Source organism: Ceratotherium simum, chromosome 10, assembly GCF_057802395.1.
Source record: "Ceratotherium simum simum isolate JZ-2026a chromosome 10, ASM5780239v1, whole genome shotgun sequence".
Classification (NCBI taxonomy): Eukaryota; Metazoa; Chordata; class Mammalia; order Perissodactyla; family Rhinocerotidae; genus Ceratotherium; species Ceratotherium simum.
The window spans coordinates 72,950,644-72,963,074 of record NC_141909.1 but is presented as its reverse complement, the minus strand read 5'-3'; the positions used below and the strand labels follow the sequence as shown (position 1 = coordinate 72,963,074).

The following is a 12,431-nucleotide window of genomic DNA, read 5'->3' as shown; positions in this document are numbered from 1 at the left end:
CAGAAGGAAAAGTGGTGCAGTGCCAGGGTGAGACCCTGAGCCGTGCGGGGGGTGGGGGGTGGGGGTCCAGCTGCAAGCTTCCAGGGGTGTGCTGTGAGCTTGGTCCTGGATGGCGGGGTCAGGGGCACGAGGTTTTATTCTCTGCTTCCCGGCTCGTGTGTAGGGCACACGATCACCTAAACCCTGCCCAGACTGGCAGTGATCACTTTCACCACCAGCAGCATTATAGCAGCTGTCTGCTTAGCTGTTAATGTATGCTGAGCCCCCACTAAACGCTTTATGCATTATCTCACCTAATCCTGCAGCACCGCTCTGAGGTGGGGTTATTGAGTGTCGTGGTGGTTTTTGTCTTTTTTTGTATTTAATTTGATTTCTATGATAGATGTTAGTGGGAGGGTTTTGGAGGACGAAAAAACAGAGTTAGTAGTTAGGAGGTACAATTGTCTTTCCTGCATGGGCGTGGGGTCCTTTGCTCCCTCACAGAAATGAGAAAAGGTAGTTGATTAGTGTTGCAATTAATTCCTCTCCAGTTTCCTTGCACTCTAGGGCTTAGGCTAGCCTATAAATCTTAGTCCCGGGTTAGTAGTAAAATCTTGATTTATCTCTCAGGATAGGTGTGCTAACACATTAGTTGGCTTGAATTATTTAAAGTTATCATGAAAAAGGTCTTATTTCTATTGCTGCCCTGATTTGCACTTTAAATATAGTTCCTTGTAGCAATTCACAGGAATTCATGTTGAAAATAGAAAAGGGAAAATTACTTTTAAACAGCAGTTTGGCATATAAGAGCATGATTTACCTTGGAGTATTTCTCTAACTGCACATTAAGGCCAAGCTTTCAAGAATATTTTTTTCCCCACTGAATCTGGAAATTAGTATGAAGCCAAACAGCAAACATTGAGCCTCAGGTGGCTGCTCCCTTTGGAGGGGTGGGGGCATTTTCCCTTCCTCCTCCCTTCTCCCCACTCTCTCTTCCCCTAGGCTTATGGTGTTAAACTTCTACTGTGTGCTCTTGTGAGGGTTGTTGAAGGTGACAGGTAATTTCTTACCTCATTTGCTAATTTTCTTACTTTTCCTCTCTATTTGCACCATTGCTTCATTTCCTCGAACTGTAAAAGCTGGGATTTCGTTGGTAGGAATTCTGTAAATGATTCATTATTTTAAGATTGGGTTTGTTAGTAGTATAGCATATTCTCTGCCTTCAAAATGCGTCTGGTTACTTGATTTCATTTTATTTCGATTATGGAAATATAAAGATAAAACCGAGTATATATTTTTTAATATTCGTCTAAGGGGGATTATCTTGCCATGTGATTTGCTCTTATGCCTGAAAGTAACTCTGATGCATTTTTTATGTTATTGCTTTAAATATTATATAATTTATTTCTATCATGGGAAAAAGTTGTTCTTAATTTCCCAGCAGAGTGATGGGGAGAAATGACAGCTTTTTTTTTTTTGAAGATATTTTAACTCTAGTCCTGTGTGTTTTGGAGGGAACTAAAATCTAGTTTACCCTTACCTCAATTAAGCCTTGTCTGAGTAAAGATATGGTGTCTTGATTATGACCAGCAGGATTTGTAGGATTCACTTGATTTTATTTATTTTTTATTGCAGTAACAGTGGTTTATAACATTAGGTAAATTTCAGGTGTACATGATTGTATTTCGATTTTTGTATAGATTACATCATGTTCACCACGCAAAGACTAGTTATAGTCCATCACCACACATGTGTGCCTAATCATCCCTTTCTCCCTCCTCACTCCTCCCTTCTCCCTTCCCCTCTGGTAACCACCAATCCAATCTCTGTCTCTATGTGATTGTTGTTGTTTTTATCTTCTACTGAAACTCGCAAAAAGTTGGCCATTGATGATTAAGTAGCTAGGACTAAAGACTAAAGTTTTTTTCCTTTTTGCAATTACTGGCTATAGCTTTTAGCTGTTTACCTGCCCATTGTTCACTGTGCTGTTTAGGCAATATGCTATCTTGACTCCCACTAGATTCCTATAGATAACATCTCCTTGAAGCCTGGGTCACCATGGTAATGGGTGTTTGAGCTGTTTTTCAGGAATTAGAATCCCTTGTCCACTTCAGGCCGGTTGGGACCACCCACTCATCAACTGGGCCCTGGAAGATGTCCGATAAGTGACCTTTTGTCGTCAAGAGGCTAAAAACTCCACCCTTGGGTCATGCCAACACCGCCATTTCATGAACATGTGTCCCATGAAGAGGCATGAAACCTGACTATGCTTGCACAGATCATCAATTACCTTACCTCTCCTCACCTCCCATCATCTGTCTCCACATTTCAGACCACCTTGCCTCCTTCACTTTGCCTCCTTCCAGATAGATATCCCTGAGTCCCTATTTTTGGGAACACGTATTTGAGAGACATTCTCCCATTTCCTCACGTGGCTGCCTTGTGATGAAACCCTCTCTCTCTGCAATCTTGTCGTCTCAGTGATTGGCTTTCTGGGTGGCGGGCAAAACGAACCTGGTTCGGTAACACTACTTATGAGTGAGATCATACAGTGTTTGACTTTCTCTCTCTGACTTATTTTGCTTAGCATAATACCCTTAAGGTCCATCCATGTTGTCACAAATGGCTGGATTTCATCGTTTGTTATGGCAAAGTAGTATTCCATTGTGTTTATATATCACATCTTTATCCATTTGTCCTTTGATGGACACCTAGGTTGCTTGCAAGTCTTGGCTATTGTGCATAATGCTGCAGTGAACACAGAGGTGCATGTATTTTTACGCGTTTGTGTTTTCATGTTCTTTGGATAAATACCCAGCAGTGGAATAGCTGGATTGTATGGTAGTTCTATTCTTAATTTTTTGAGGAATCTCCATACTGTTTTCTGTAGTGGCTGCACCAGTTTGCACTCCCACCAGCATTGTACGAGAGTTCCCTTCTCTCCACATCCTCTCCAACACTTGTTGCTTCCTGGCTTGTTAATTATAGCCATTCTGACCGGCGTGAGGTGATATCTCATTATAGTTTTGATTTGCATTTCCCTGATAGTTAATGATGTTGAACATCTTTCCATGTGCCTGTTGGTCATCTGTGTATCTTTGGAGAAATGTCTGTTCAGATCATTTGCCCATTTTTTAATTGGGTTGTTAGTTTTTTTGTTATGGAGATATATGAGTTCTTTATATATTTTGGATATTAACCCCTTATCAGATATATGGTTTGCAAATATCTTCTCCCAGTTGTTAGATTATCTTTTCATTTTGTTGATGGTTTCCTTTGCTGTGCAGAAGCTTTTTAGTTTGATGTAGTCCCATTTGTTTTTTTTGTCTATTGTTTCCCTTGCTGGGTCAGACTTGGTATTTGAAAATATGCTGCTAAGACCGATGTTGAAGAGCGTACTGCCTATGTTTTCTTCTAGAAGTTTCGTGGTTTCAGGTCTTACATTCAAGTCTTTAATCCATTTGGAGTTAATTTTTGTGTGTGGTGTAAGATAATGGTCTACTTTCATTCTTTTGCATGTGGCTGTCCAGTTTTCCCAGCACCATTGATTTAATGGCAACATCTTCCTTCTAGGTAATTCCTCCTTTAAACAGCAATTTGTCAAATAATATTAGCTGCTTTTTTATGAAAGTTGATACATTAGTAATTTTCAGAACTGATACCAAATAAAGACACTTTTTCTTCAGTGTGGAATCTGCATTCTCAATGGCCGGGGGCTTTTGTGCTGTTGTTCTCTTCCTTTCCACATAGCCATCTGGCCTTGCAAAAAAGTGAGCTAAGACTAAATGCTGGGTATTAGATGATGAGTCACTGAACGTAGGAAATTGAGGTTATTTTTCTTCATAGAAGGGGAAATTCTAACCCAGAGGGCTTTGACTGTCTGTATTTGGAATTAGGAATTGATGGGATTGGTGGCGATGGAGTTTGGAATCAAAGTTATTGTTAGATTGACCACAGTTTTTATATCCTGCAAGTTGTTCTATTTTCTGGAATTCTGTAGAGTAATGTTAACATGTTGTGACTTACCTGTATGATGTTTATTAATTTATTTTTGATATCTTCTTGAGGGGTTTAAATGTGCATACTAGCTTGGAGGTAAATAAAATAAAACAAAACCAAAAAATTAAGTACAGTCATGCATTGCTTAACAACGGGATACATTCTGAGAAATGTGTCCTTAGGATATTTGGTTGTTCTGATGTGCGAACATCATAGAATGTACTTACGCAAACCTAGATGGTACAGCCTACCACACACCTAGGCTGTATGATACTAATCTTATGGGACCACTTAGCATAATACCCTTAAGTATATGTGGTCCGTCGTTGACCAAAATGTCCTTATTCGGGGCATGACTACCCAGAAGCAGAATTTAAGTGGTGTTTGGTGTTAAATCTCTTCTTTCTTTTTATTTTTTTTTTTTTAAGATTTTATTTATTTATTTTTCCCCCAAAGCCCCAGTACATAGTTGTCTGTCATAGCTGCACATCCTTCCAGTTGCTGTATGTGGGACGCGGCCTCAGCATGGCTGGAGGAGTGGTGCCTCCGTGCGCAGCCGGGATCCGAACCCGGGCCGCCGGCAGCGGAGCGCACGCACTTAACCGCTAAGCCACGGGGCCGGCCCTCTTCTTTCTTTTTAGAACTTAATGAATGATTTGAGCTTTGCATTTGCTTTGGTGCGTGTGTGTGTGTGTGTGTGTGTGTGTAAAAGTGAGAAAGTAGATCAGATCCTAGTGAAAATAAGTTGGGGGAGGCACTAAACTCCTTCATCTACTAGGTTGATGCTGCTTAGAGTGGAGAGTAGACAGCCCTTACGTGATGTGATCCCAGAGCCATCGTGAGGACTTGCATTCATTCATTCATTCATTCATTTATTTGATAAATATTTGTTATTTGTTGACATTCTTTTGTGTGCTGGGTGTGGTCTAGGTTCAGGGGCAAACAGTAAATAAAACCACATTCTTGCCTTCATGGAGTTTACAGTAAACTAATATATAAGACAAGCAATAAACAAGTAAATATATATTATGTCAGTGGTGGTAAGTGCTCTGGAGAAAAATAAAGCAGAGTGAGGGGGTGGGGAGTGAGTGGAGTTGGGGATTTACTGTTTATGTGAGGTGGTCTCAGGGAGGCCTCATGTAATACCTGTCGTTATCTCAGTTCCACACACAGAGGTTCATTTGCCTTACGTTTCAATTTCACCCTGCTTTCTGAAATGTCCTTCTGAAATGGAAATGATTAAACCATGTTAGTCATTTGCTTCTTAGTGTGAATATGTTTTCAATTATTTCCTCTGAGCAAATGTTAATGGAGAGAGAATTTGAGGCAGTGGATGTCTTTGAAATCAGAGGTATCCGAATGGGTGCGGTTGTCTGCTGCTTCTGAGTAGGTCTTCTCTGTTACCCAGGGAGCCCTACCACCGGTGCTCCTCGTGCTACATTATTGCTCTGTGGACTTGCCTGTGCACTGTTCGGTACATTGTCGCTCTATGGCATTGCCCATTTTCTTCTGGGAATGCTAATTGGAGAAAACAAAGTATGAAACACTTTCCTTTTACCTCTTCAGGAGAAATGCACTGTAAAATTAAGTATTATCTTTTGTCTGGTTAACCTTCCTGACTTTGGTTTATCATTTTGCTTTGTATTTTCAGAGGGTTACTGTCATATTATTATTATTATTATTATTATTATTATTAATGTAGAGCCTAGATGTATCTCTGGGGATATCTTTGTCTATTTTTGGGCTCCCACTCAAAACATTAAATCATTCTAAATGGGGAATGATTTTAATTCCTCTCCCCCTCCTGGCTCCCTGGCTCTGGCGTGGTTTTGTTAATTCTCTCCTGCGTGCTGGTAGCAGTATCTGCACCACATTTCCAACCTCGAAGCCCCCGAGACCCGAAAGCTTGCTCCGGATTTAGCTCCGTTGCCCACCAGGCTCTGGTGGTGATTGTGACAGTGGGAATTTGTCCTTCTTCCCTCTGGATTCTCAGGAATTCCCCTTTGCTCAAGAAGGCACCCGAATCGAGGTTTCTAAGAAGTTATCTTCTGTGTGCATCTACTTTGTGGTTTTTATCTGTAGACAGGAGTGGTATACACAGACTGATTTCTGTGGCTTGGTAGCCTAAGCATGTCAGCTTAGCGCTGATGAATAATTTTAGGTCCGGAGATGAAGGCGGCCACTGGTACTAGTTTGCAGCAGTGCAGCTGTTTTTAGAAATGAGCAAAATATGTCTTGTTAAAGTATCAAGCAACAGTATTTAAGCAAAACTGTTGAATGTGAGAATGAATCTTAATTGCTAATTTTAATGTGAAAATATTTCCTTTTTTTCCAGCTTTTGCTTCTGAAGATATGAAGAAAGAGGTCAAGCAGTCCAAGGTACTAATTCTAATGATCGAGTCTATTCTTCCTGTCTGAGATTCATTTGCATTTTCTTTAATGGGAGCTGTAATGTTTTATCTTTCAATAGTTATCAAATTACTTTTTTTTAATGAATTAATGAAATGTTGGTCATCATAGATTTTGCATCCCTAGCACAACCTACAAATAAGCTTGCTTAAAAAAATATCCTTTAATAGTTAAAGCAGATCTACTAGGTTTCAAATTTCATTTTAAGAAAAAAGGTGTTTTAGTATAGAGTTAGACATTTCAGAAGTCTTGCTTGAATACCATGATTTTCTCCACTCTTACCACATCTTAATCTTGGGCTTAATTTTCTCAGTCTGTAAAGGAATGATATGCTATGTCTCCAGGGTTGCAAGAGCTGGAGTATCCCTCACCTTGAAGGTGGCACTGTGTGAGTGGGTGTGCTAGGGACTGGCTGAGAGACCCCAGAGGTGACTGCCAGGCTCCTTGTGCAGTCAGAACCAGAAACTGAGCCCCGGGTTTCTCTCGATGGAGAGGGGACAGCACGTATTCAGACCTCAGAGCTGCCTCTTTTTCATCATTGGTTGCGTTCAAGAACCTCATCTAAATTTTACCATTTGAGCTTTGCACTAGATCAGTTTAGCATCTGAGAAAGAAACAATATTTTTAAAATATGAGATGTTTTTGTCATGTAAATTAAGGCTCAGTTGACTCTATTTTTACCTCACAATTAGTGTAAAAGCATTTTTTAACAGAATGTTTCTTTTATCAACAGAGTATTATCTGTTCTAACTATACTATGGGATTTCTACACAGGGGAAATGATAATAATAATTCCTTATGGTTTGAGATCCTTTATGGTTAATGAAGCATTTTCAGACATTTCATTTAATTTGATCTTCTCAACGATCCTGTTACTGCTAAGCAAAGCAGATATTCCCATGATTAGCAAAGAAAGTTTACCCTCAGAGAAGTTAAATGATTTGACCGAGGTCACGTGACTATTAAAAGGTGAAGTCAGAATCCAAATTTTCTAGATCCTTGAATTTTTCACACTGTAGTTTTATATTACACAGCCACATGCATCATAACATGTGTGTGTTTAGCAATAATGGGGCTCATTTTTAATGAATTTGAGTGCTACCTAAAGGTTATTAAGAGGGAATTAAAATTTTGTGTAATGAATTTAGAAATTATAGCATATACTTTCAAATACAGGTTTTAACTAATCTTTTCAGTTGAGGAACTATATGTATTCTTTGCTTTAAATACATGCATAAATATAAATAGAGGTAAGATGAGTCCTATATCTTAGTGTCATTTTTCGTGCAAAATGTCATGAACTCCATCTGTGCTTAGGCCACAAAGCCAAAAAAGCTCTTAATCCCGTGAGGAGAAGCAGTGATAAAATACCTGCTATGGACCATACCTGCGACTGGGAGATAGAACAGAATCCATTTGTCCAAGGTCGTCCCAAGTCTGTAGATGAACCCAGAGATAGGAGTTAAGGCTCTTAACAAAACCACGCTAATTTGGGATTATCATTGGTTTATCACTCTCAGCAGAAATGATCAGGATCTGCCCCGTCATTACGGCTTAGAAGCAGCCACCTCCTGCCCGCCTTACCTCACTGCTTGCTGTAGTCAGGTGCCCAGGCAGGGCTCTCTTTAGAAGACAGGCCAGCCCTTCTTAGGGCTGGGGGCCTTTCCCAAATGATGTTCAGATTCACTGGTTGGCATCAGATTTGGCTTCACATCAAAATCCTGAGTGCTGCCAGCGCCCGACGTACTGCCTACAGCCGGACCTCTGGGCCCTGGCTCCTCTGCTGGGCTCCTGGTCCCCGCACTGCCCTGGATTCTGACCTGCCCCGGCTTGCAGGGGAGCCTGCCACCCAGGCTCGTGCTCCAGCCCGGGTGCTGCCTCGGCCATGGCTGTGGACCTGTCTGCACACAGCAGTTTTGCCTGGCCTTACGTCCTGTGGTGGCTGTGATACCGTGTCCTGTATGGCAGAGGGTTAGGGCTGGACCCTGGAGCCAGACTGCCGAGGTTCACACGCCTTCTCCGCCACTGCCTGCTGCAGACTCGCTGATCCTTGCCGTGCCTCAGCCTCCTCATCTGTAAGATGGGGAATAGGACCTGTCTCAGAAAGCTGTTTTGAAGATTAAATGTGTGTGTCCACCACTTAGAACAGTGCCAGGCCCTGTTTAAATGTCTACCTGATATGACAGTGGGAAGTGTCTTATGCAGCCTTCAGGAGGAACCTAAACAAATGAAATAAAAAGAGGAGCCATAGCCCTCACTGCTTCTGTCAGTTTTGGGGGCGGTTGACTTCACGTGAAGTAGGTGATGATGACAAGAGTAGGAGCCAACAATTATGGAGCATTTGCTTTGGGCAGGCGCTACGCTCAGCATTATATTGTCTAATTAAACTCTCACGACAGCCCTGTGCAGGCGTCTTGTAACTATTATTCCTGTGTTTCAGATGAGAAACTGGGGCCTGAGCTAGTAGGTGGTGAGGGTGGAATTAGAGCACGGGAGTGGCTTGTAACCAGGTGCTCTGAGGAGCAGGCCCTGCTTGTGTCATTTTCTTCAAAACCCTGTGGGTGTGTATTGGTGACTGGGTAAAAGATGCCATTTTACTTCTCTTTCTTCTTAAAGATTTCTTATTCTTTTGAGGATGTTTTATCTTCTTGTCATGAGGAATTTGTAAACTAAGCATTGCGTATATGGAGTGCCCGTACTCATATCTATCATGCCTTAATCAATAAACCTGTACAGAAGGGTGCCCTGGATTTGTCTTTTGCTGGCTGGGGTGGGAGCTGCCTGTGGGGTGGGGCATTAGGAACAAATCTCTTTCCCATCGGAATAGGAATCCAGCTGACTATAAAACTTTGACAGTGAGCACATTTTGATTGGTATTGATAGTCGGTGTAAGAAACATGCGGCAGCAGAGATAATAGAACAAACCATGTGTTTCTTTCTTCTTAGGAAGAACTAAGCCTTTTCGTGAGGGAAGCTGGAGACAGAATTTTAAATGTTCTGTCAATTTGTTCATTTAGTCTAATTTTCTTTCTCAAAGGGGAAATCACTCGACCATTTTGGTTCTGTTTCAGTTCACTTAATTCAACCATTCCTTGCATATTTTATTTTTACAGTTTACAAATTGAGCCATTTGAAATGGCTAATGATTTCCTAGCTATTGTGTAAGCCATTTGGAGCTGCAGTGCTTAATAACAAATAGAAAGATGTATAATTTTGGTTGATTTTCCTTGGTTTCACAAAGATAGCTGTTGGAAAGTTCCATTGCTATTCCAGCTTGTTTAAGTTGCTCAGTCTGGAAACACTGACTTCAGGATATTTTTTATCTTTCAGCTTATTGATCAAGGTGACTTTTGTTGTAGGTATTACTTTTAGCTTACTCTCAAAACATGTTTAGGTCTAATGGTGCCCATTTTCTGAAGAATGTCTTTGGAAGAAGAGTGGGCATGCGTTATCATGGGAGTGTAAGAAAAGAACATTGGAAAGAAATCAGAAGACCTAGATTTTAATCCTGGTTCTGTGGCTAGAATGACTTGGATATTGGGCAAATCCCTGAGCTTTTTCTGAGTCTCTGTTGTCTCCTTTGTGAAAGGGGAGTGTTGGATTGGATCATCTCTAATGCTGTTTTTTTTTTTTAAATTGTGGTAAAATACATATAACATAAAATTTACCATCTTAACCATTTTAAGTATACAGTTCAGTAGTGTTAAGTATATTCATATTGTTGTGCAAGCAGTCTCCAGAACTCTTTTCATCTCGCAAAAGTAAAACTCTGTCCTCATTAAACAACTCCCCATTCTCCCTATTCCCCCAACGCCTGGCAACCTGCATTCTACTTTCTGTTTCTGTGAATTTCACTACTCTTAAGTACCTCTTACAAGTGGAATCATACAGCATCCTTTTTTTTTGTGACTGGCTTATTTTACTTAGCTAATGCCTCAAGGTTTATTCATGTTGTAGCATGTGTCAGAATTTCCTTCATTTTTGAGGTTCAATAGTATTTCATTGTTTTTATATACCACATTTTCTTTATCCAGTCCAATGCTATTTTTAGATCTAAAATTTCTTTTTTTTTAAAGAAACACTTTTTTGTTTTTTAATTATTTTTGTTATTTTTTTGGTGAGGAAAATTGGCCCTGAGCTAACATCTGTGCCAATCTTACTCTATTTTGTATGTGGGTCACCACCACAGCATGGTTTGATGAGTGGTGTAGGCCCCCCCGCCCCCCCGGGATCCAAACACGTGAACCCTGTGCTGCTGAGCTGAGCACACTGAACTTAACCACTACGCCACTAGGCTAGCCCCTAGATCTAAAATTTCTAATTTTCCATGATCCTCATCTGGCAGCCAAAGCTGTGGCCTGGCAAGGAGAAGGCAGCTCGGCCAAGGGGCGGGCTGCAGGTTAACAGTGGAAACCAGGCGGCACCTCTGGATCCAAGGGCAGCACTCCTTCCCCGAGAGCAGGCTGTTCTCCTGGCCAAGATTGGCATTTAGAGTATGGAAGGTGCAGTGATCCACACACACTAACTTGTGACGATAAGCTGGCTTTCGTCCAGCACATTTAGAGGAGTGGCTTGAGATTTCTAGTCTGTTTTAGTGGGCTCTTCCAAAAAGTACGTGTTTTGTCAGGATTAAGTGTCATTTGATGCCGAGGTGTAACAATCAGTACATAACTGTGGGGTTCTTCTTGACTCAATAGTATTTCTATTCTTGAGACGAGGATAATTCAGAAAATGCTACCAAAGGTAGACACTCCCCTGTGTGTTGCTCTCTCTCCTCCCTGTCTGTTGTCATGGTCCCTTTGGCATTCTAAGAGGATATATCTCTGTGTGGCTGTATCTTGGCTTTTAAGCTGTTCCCGGTTTTGTTGGTAAGGGCTCACAACTGTATTTCTTGTTGTAGTCTCTGAAGAAAATGGAAGGATATTTGCCACTGTCCAAGTGTCATAATGTAGCATATGACACTTGAAAGTGGAAAAGGGCAAGTAAAGAGAAAATTCCTTCCTTGTCTGCTGGAGAGGACAATGAAAATGGCAGGTTTAGCTGCTGACACTTTGTACTTTGTCAGAGAAATTGTGTGTGTGTGTGTGTGTGTGTGTGTGTGTGTGAGGAAGATCAGCCCTGTGCTAACATCTGCCAATCCTCCTCTTTTTTTTTTTTTTCTTTTTTTTTGCTGAGGAAGACTGGCCCTGGGCTAACATCCCACCGTGCCCACCTTCCTCCACTTTATATGGGACGCCACCACAGCATGGCTTGCCAAGCAGTGTGTCGGTGCGCGCCCGGGATCCGAACCAGCGAACCCCGGGCTGCCACCGCGGAGCGCGTGCACTTAACTGCTTGCGCCACTGGGCTGGCCCCAATCAGAGAAATTTTTTAAGAACTCCTCCCCTGATTTACTGAGTCTGGAGCTCTGCACCTCTAAGATGCCCCTTGTGTGCTCATGAATTCTCGTGAACCTTGGGCTGACCACCTCTGGGGTCCTGTTTCGGCCTCCAGTGCTGCTTCTCAGGTGGGAGAGAACACTGTGGTAACATTCTTGATGGCGGTATGTCTGAGCTCACAAGATTGTAAATACAGTAATTAGTGGAGCTCATCTTCAAGAGGAACGCACTACTAGAACTGATACTGTCTCTGATATGTTTGTCACACTTTAGAGTATACAAGGTTTTTAAATTAACCCTCACGAGAACATTATGAACCAGTTAAGTGTTAGCTCCATTTTATACAGGAGGAAAGAACCTCAGTTCAATGAGGTGATTTGCCCAAGGTCACATAAGAAAGGGACAGCCCCATAGGAAGCTTCTGTCACGACACAGAAGTACACCATTGCTGCTTTTTTCCCCTTAGGTTTTGGTCTCTTTCTTTAGGGAAGCATTTCCAAGCTCTCATCTTCAGTGTCTTTCCCCAAAGTGTTACTATGTACTATGCGTATTTATTTGGTGTCTTGCTACTTCGTTATGGTGATGAGATTTATTTTTTTCTCTTTTATTTAAAATACAGAATTTGGAGAAAAGTGGTATATCAAGGAAAAATGACATAGGTAAGTA

General features: G+C 41.4%; 1 protein-coding gene across 10 annotated transcripts in view; it reads left to right on the top strand.

The window, feature by feature from the left end:
- Window positions 1–12,431, top strand: part of B3GLCT (beta 3-glucosyltransferase) — a 215,293-nt gene that overhangs the window by 15,688 nt on the left and 187,174 nt on the right. For all 10 annotated transcript variants that reach the window (XR_015553476.1, XR_015553478.1, XR_015553477.1 and 7 more), the window contains exons 2-3: window positions 6,314–6,357; window positions 12,385–12,424. Coding sequence is in view for 6 of the 10 variants with exons in the window: in XM_087436233.1 (XP_087292359.1) it covers window positions 6,314–6,357; window positions 12,385–12,424 (84 nt within the window). In the remaining 4 variants the exon portion in view is untranslated. The remainder of the gene's footprint in view (window positions 1–6,313; window positions 6,358–12,384; window positions 12,425–12,431) is intronic.